Source organism: Chrysemys picta, unplaced genomic scaffold (assembly GCF_011386835.1).
Source record: "Chrysemys picta bellii isolate R12L10 unplaced genomic scaffold, ASM1138683v2 scaf358, whole genome shotgun sequence".
Taxonomy (NCBI): domain Eukaryota; kingdom Metazoa; phylum Chordata; order Testudines; family Emydidae; genus Chrysemys; species Chrysemys picta.
In genome coordinates, this window is record NW_027053065.1 from 22,326 (window position 1) to 28,018 (window position 5,693).

Sequence of the window (5,693 nt, forward strand, 5' to 3'; positions counted from 1 at the left end):
GGTCATTTATACTGCAGATGTCTTTCTGTTATCAGTTTCCTTTGGTTTATAATGGAAATGAGGCAGGGATATAACGATGCATCTGGCTTTCTGGGTGATTGTCAAGAGCACAGCTTTGAATCACGGCAGGCCAATATCAGTTGAAACATGAGGCTAGTTTTCTCGAGATTCCTGAAGGATTCACTGCCCAGAACAAATCTAAATACGGTTTCTCTTGCGCTCAGGGCACCCACATTATTGAATAAGTGAAGTAGCTAATTATTTAGCAACTATTGTGCACAAGAAGTATGGGCCAGACCCTTCGCTGGTATGAATCCGTGTAGCTTCACGCCTGCTGATGGAGCTATGTCAATATGCACTCATTGAGGATCTGGCCTTATTTTTATAGACCTTGTCTTAGGAGAAGGAGCCAGAATTTACCAACGTATATTGCTGAAGATCCACAGTAATATGTCAGCAGCCCCCGCATCAGCTCCCCCACCCCACTCCCAGCGCCTCCCGCCCTCTGGCAGCCCCACTGATCAGCGCCCCCCCCCGCACGTCCCGATCAGCTGTTTGGTGGCATGCAGGAGGCTCTGGAGGGGAGGAGCGATGGCACGGCAGGCTCAGGGGATGAGGCGGGAAGGGGTGGAGGGGGGGCAGAGCCTGTGGCAGAGCCAGGGGTTGAGCAGTAAGCACCAGTAGCATAGCTAGGGTGGACGCGGGGCAGCGGCCGCTCCCCCACCGAGCACAAGTGGCGCCTTTTTAATTTTACTCACCCGGGATCAGAAAAAAAAAAGGCACCACCTGCTGCGGCGCTTTTACTGACGGGGCAGCGCTCCGGGTCTTGGCGGTACTTCGGCGGCGGGACCTTCACTAGCTCCGGGTGTCTTCGGCGGCACTGAAGCTTCATCGCCGAAATGACGCCGAAGACCCGCAGAGCGAGTGAAGGTCCCGCTGCCGAGGTGCCGCCGAAGACCCGGAGCGCCGCCCTGTCAGTAAAAGGGCCGCAGCGGGTGGCGCTTTTTTTTTTCCACTGCCCCTGTTCCCTCCACCTGGCTACGCCCCTGATGAGCACCCCCGGGCACATTGGAACGTTGGCGCCTGTAGTTCCAGTCCCGGAGTCGGTGCCTATACAAGGAGCCGCATATTAACTTCTGAAGAGCCGCATATGGCTCCGGAGCCACAGGTTGGCCACCCCTGATCTAGCCTGATTTCTTGTATAATACAGGCCAAAGAATTTCACCCTGTGATTCTTGCCTCAAGCCCATAAGATAAATTATTTGTATAATCCACAGCTCTGTGGCGCTGAGCATAACGGTTTCCCCTCCTTTCAGGACCTCTTCTTTGGAACATTGCAGACCCTCAACGAGATGCTCCAGAGTCTGATTTTAGAAAATCCAGTTCCGGCTGAGCTAGAGAGCATCTTGCAGGTAAACAGGATCTGGAGATGCCGGTTGGAGGATGGTAAGGTAGGGAAGAGGAACAGGAAAATCTTGTTAAGAGCTTGTGAGGGAAAGGAGAGTTAAGGAAAGAACGGAGTGCCCCATCTCCACAGAGTTCTCCTATTAGGGCATATGTGACAAGGTTCATGTAGCACGGGGGAGTCTTCTATTTCCATCTGTGAGGTCTGACAATCTCCTCCATTGTTACCCTCAGTTTCTTTCCTGTCTCCTGGTGGCCCTTACATCACAGTGTCCTTTCCAAATGAGGACGTTATTCCCTTTACTGCCCATCATTGCCACTCCTGATGCAATTGGAGGGGTCGCTGCCAGGACTCTAGTCCCCCGTGAGGGCTGGCACCTGGCCTCCACAGAACTCCCAGCTCCAGCTGTCCCACAGTGAGAACCAGTGGGTGCAATGGGAACCAAGACTGCCGCTAACTACAGAGCATGAGGGCTGGCCCAAAGTCTGCAATTATGAAAGAATAGAAGTTTTCTTCCAGCTGCTCTTATTTTGCTGAATGAAATGCTGGATTGTGTGGCTTGTCCAGAGAAGACTTGGCCCTTCCCTTCCTTACATAGGACCCAATCCTGCATCCATTAAAGGCTCGATCCAATGCTCATTGAAATCAAATGGGGACCTTTCCTTTGACTTCAATGGGCATTGGATCGGTCCTTAGATCAATGTCAAAACTTTCATTGACTTCAGCGGGTGTGTGACTGGGCCCTCAGAGAGAAATGCACTTTGCTTTCGTTCGAAGAGAAGAATTCCATGTGTATTTTGAGTCTGCACAAATCAGACGCAGCCTGTATCTGTAAGAGTGAGATGATTCAGCCGGAATAAAGATTATCCTTTGGGGATCACTTGTATACACCCTTTCCCCCTGTTATTTTTAACCTCTCTTGTTTTTCCTGCAGCTCATGGGCTCCTGGATGCAGTCCAGGAAAGATTGCCTGCGGGAGAGGGCTGTATGGAGCAGCATACTGCTCCTAAACTTCGTGGCCACAGAAGTCAAACTGGATGTGAGTAACTCTTGACTTCTAGTGACCTGATTGCAAACTAGACCTACAGGGCACTCTTCCACGCCAGAGAAACTTCCTGCTTAGAAGTATGTTGATGGGCCCCACAGTGCAATGCTCCCTAATAGGCGGAGGAAAAACCGATCTCGTTGCTCATCCATCATCCTGACTGAGATGGGTTGGCATCTGATACACTTGGAAAATAAATCCAGTGCCCTGGAGGAATAGGCCACCTCTTTCCAATGCAGGAAAGACAGCTAACAAGGGGCACAGGAAGAACGGGTTTTTCTATGGTTGGATCTAATGAATTTCAGAGAAAAGAGATTTCAAAATCCTAGAGACTGAAGACATTTCATCCCCAGCTGGTTCCCTGTTTGCCTCCATTCCTCATCCTAGTACAATGGGATACTTTCCTCTTGTAGAGCTGCAGGAAGAGGCCTCTCCATTCCAGCCCACCTCAGCCGTTACAGATCATTACGATCCTGATCTTGCTCCCACTGACGTCTGTGGCAAAACTCCAGTGGACGTCTGTGGTGCGGGATCGAGCCCTATATTCTTCTTCTGGCTCCCAAGCCTCTTCTGAAAAGGGAGAGTTGAGGATCACGCCCCATTATAGAAAGGGACTGTGTGGATATAGACTCCTTGCCTAGGAGACACAGCCCGCTTTACCTGCAGTGGTAATGGATTCCTCCTCTCCTCTTTTGTACCATTAGGAAGCGTCTCCATTCACCAGGCTCGGACACCTGGTTGCAGTGCTGGGGATCCGCTGTGGGGATCCCGTCAAGGAGATCGGCTCAAAGGCAGCAGAGGCTGTTCATTACCTCATCTCTATTGCGTGGCGCCAAAAGAGTAAGAGAAGCACTGATGAGCATCTGAATCCCCCTCCTGGGAGCTAAATGCTAGAGACTTTCCTCAGGCAAAGCTCCTGTTCAGGGTAGTGCCTGAGGAAGAAGTAGAGCATCTGGCTCGGTATTTGTTCCTTTGAACAGAGTGCTGTTTTTTTGTGGCTCTAGAAACAAGCGTCTGATAGTCATCCCGTAATTCTAGCCCTGACTTTCAAAGAAAGGAAAGGGGAGGGGGGGAATACAGAGAAAGGCAACACACGTTACCACAAACTGAGACTGGTAGAGCTAATTCCTTCAGTGAGAATGGGAAGGGTCAGTGGGACACGATGATAGGGGATTAAACGCCATCAGACCAATTAGATCAGTTCGAGATGCCTGTACCCCGAACGCCCCAGAACTTTGATGGCTGTTGGAAATCTGGATCCAAATCTGGGGCTCAATTCATGACTGTGTTAATCCACTTCTATGCCACTGAAGTGTTTTGGCTAGATTCCAGTCACCACTTGATAGAGCCACTTTACTCTGGGAGTCAAGGCCCTGATCCAGCACAACATTTACGCACATCTGTAACTTTCATCAGGCGAGTAGTCCCACGGAAGTCCCTGGGATTATTCATCTGCTTCGAATAATGTATGTGCTTAAATGCTTTCCTGGATCAGGGCCAAACCAAGGGCTTTGTCCAGTAAAGAGGGATGAGAGCAGAAGCCAGGAAGCAGAATGGAAAGTTAAGAGTGTTATTAACATGTATTTCAGTTGCACAGTTGGACAGAAAGAATGTGGAATGGACTGAACAGAGGAACAAGGAATTTCTGGCTGCTTGGAGCCCCACTGTGGTTTGCAACAGCCCCTCCAAGATCGCAGAGGTAATCACGTCCTGGCACTAATGACCATTCTACATTGGTGTCAGTACAATACGGTATCGCACAGCTCCAAACTACTTCCTGTCCCTGGATCGCCCATCTCTATTGTGTATGGCTTACCCAAGAATTACAGCTCCTGCCCTTCCTCATGGCTAGAAATGACATGCTCAGAAAGAAACAAGATGGGTGAGGTCCAATTTTTTTATTGGATCAACTTCTGTGGGTGAAAGAGACAAACTTTTGAGCCATACAGAGCTCTTCTTCAGACAGACACAGAAGAGCTCTGTGTAGCTCAAAAGCTGGTCTCTCTCACTACCAGAAGTTGGTTCAATAAAAGATAGAACCTCACCCACCTTGTGTCTCTAATATCCTGGGACCGACACGGCTACAACAGTGAAGACAACAAATGCTCATAAAGAGTGATCTACTCTCTAGCAAGTGGTTCTCAACCTTTCCAGACTAGTGTACATCTTTCAGGAGACACTGATTTCAGTCCCAGGTGGCGGGGTTCGGCTTTCAGCTTGAGCCCCGGGCGGTGGTAATGTGGCCGGGTGCCCGGTTTTTGACCAGAAAATCTGGTTGAAAAGGGGATCTGATAGTGTCCGGTCAGATCTACTGACGGACACCCAAAGTCCAGTTACTGCGGGTGAGGGAGGTGGGGAGGTGCCAGGTCATCACCCGCACCAGCCCCTACTCAACCGGGGCTGCCACCTACCCACATCATGCGGCTGCAGCTCCCAGCAGGCAAATTGCTCCTGACCTGGGCGGGGAAGAGGGGAAGAGCAGTGAGCAACAGTGGAAGGGGAGAAGAGGACCAAATGGGGGGCAGGGCCTCGGGGGGAAGAGGCAGGGCAGAAGCGGTCCAGCACTCCTGCATGAGCGTCCGGTTTTTAAATATTACGAAGTTGGCAAACCTAGGCATTGGGCTTGGCTTGGGCTTCAGCTTCTGCATGTATCTTAGATTTGCGGGGGCCCTGCTTGCCACCCCCAATGGCGACCCTAAACTTGTGACCCCCCCTAAACCCATCCCATGACCCCCCTGGGGGTTGCCACCCCCAGATTGAGAAACACTGATATAGTAGCTAGAGCAGTATAAACAAGTCATTGTCTGTATGAAATGTTAGTTTGGACTAACTTTGCTAGTGCTTTTTATGTAGCCTGTTGTAAAACTAAGCAAATATCTAGATGAGTTGATGTATCCCCTGTACCCCCAGGGACGGCAAGTTATATGGGCCCATGGTGCCCGGGCTTGAGAAAATTCAGGGCCCAGGGGACCCGGCTCCACCAATGTTCGGGGCCGGGTCTCTCTCCCAGCCCCGCCTGCCGCCCCCACGCACCTCCCCCGGCCCCGGCTGCCACCCCCACGCGCCTCCCCCAAGAGCCCCTGCCTTCCCTGGGCAGCGGGCGGCTGCCCCCTGCAGCTCCGCACTGTGCTCCCTCGCCAGCCGCTGCCGCAGACGGCTACAAGGAAGCGGCGCCGGGGCAGGCTGAGGCGGCTGCTGGCCTGCGGAGGGAGGAGGGGAGGAGCGCATGGCAGCCCTCCCGCC

At 51.8% G+C, this 5,693-nt stretch overlaps 1 protein-coding gene across 1 annotated transcript in view; it reads left to right on the plus strand.

The window, feature by feature from the left end:
- Positions 1–1,304: 1,304 nt before the first annotated feature.
- LOC135978650 (protein MROH8-like) overlaps positions 1,305–5,693 on the plus strand; it is a 16,383-nt gene continuing 11,994 nt past the window's right edge. Inside the window, exons 1-4 of the mRNA XM_065579512.1 lie at positions 1,305–1,412; positions 2,340–2,444; positions 3,155–3,290; positions 4,040–4,149. Coding sequence (XP_065435584.1) covers positions 1,353–1,412; positions 2,340–2,444; positions 3,155–3,290; positions 4,040–4,149 — 411 coding nt within the window. The 5' untranslated portion in view covers positions 1,305–1,352. The remainder of the gene's footprint in view (positions 1,413–2,339; positions 2,445–3,154; positions 3,291–4,039; positions 4,150–5,693) is intronic.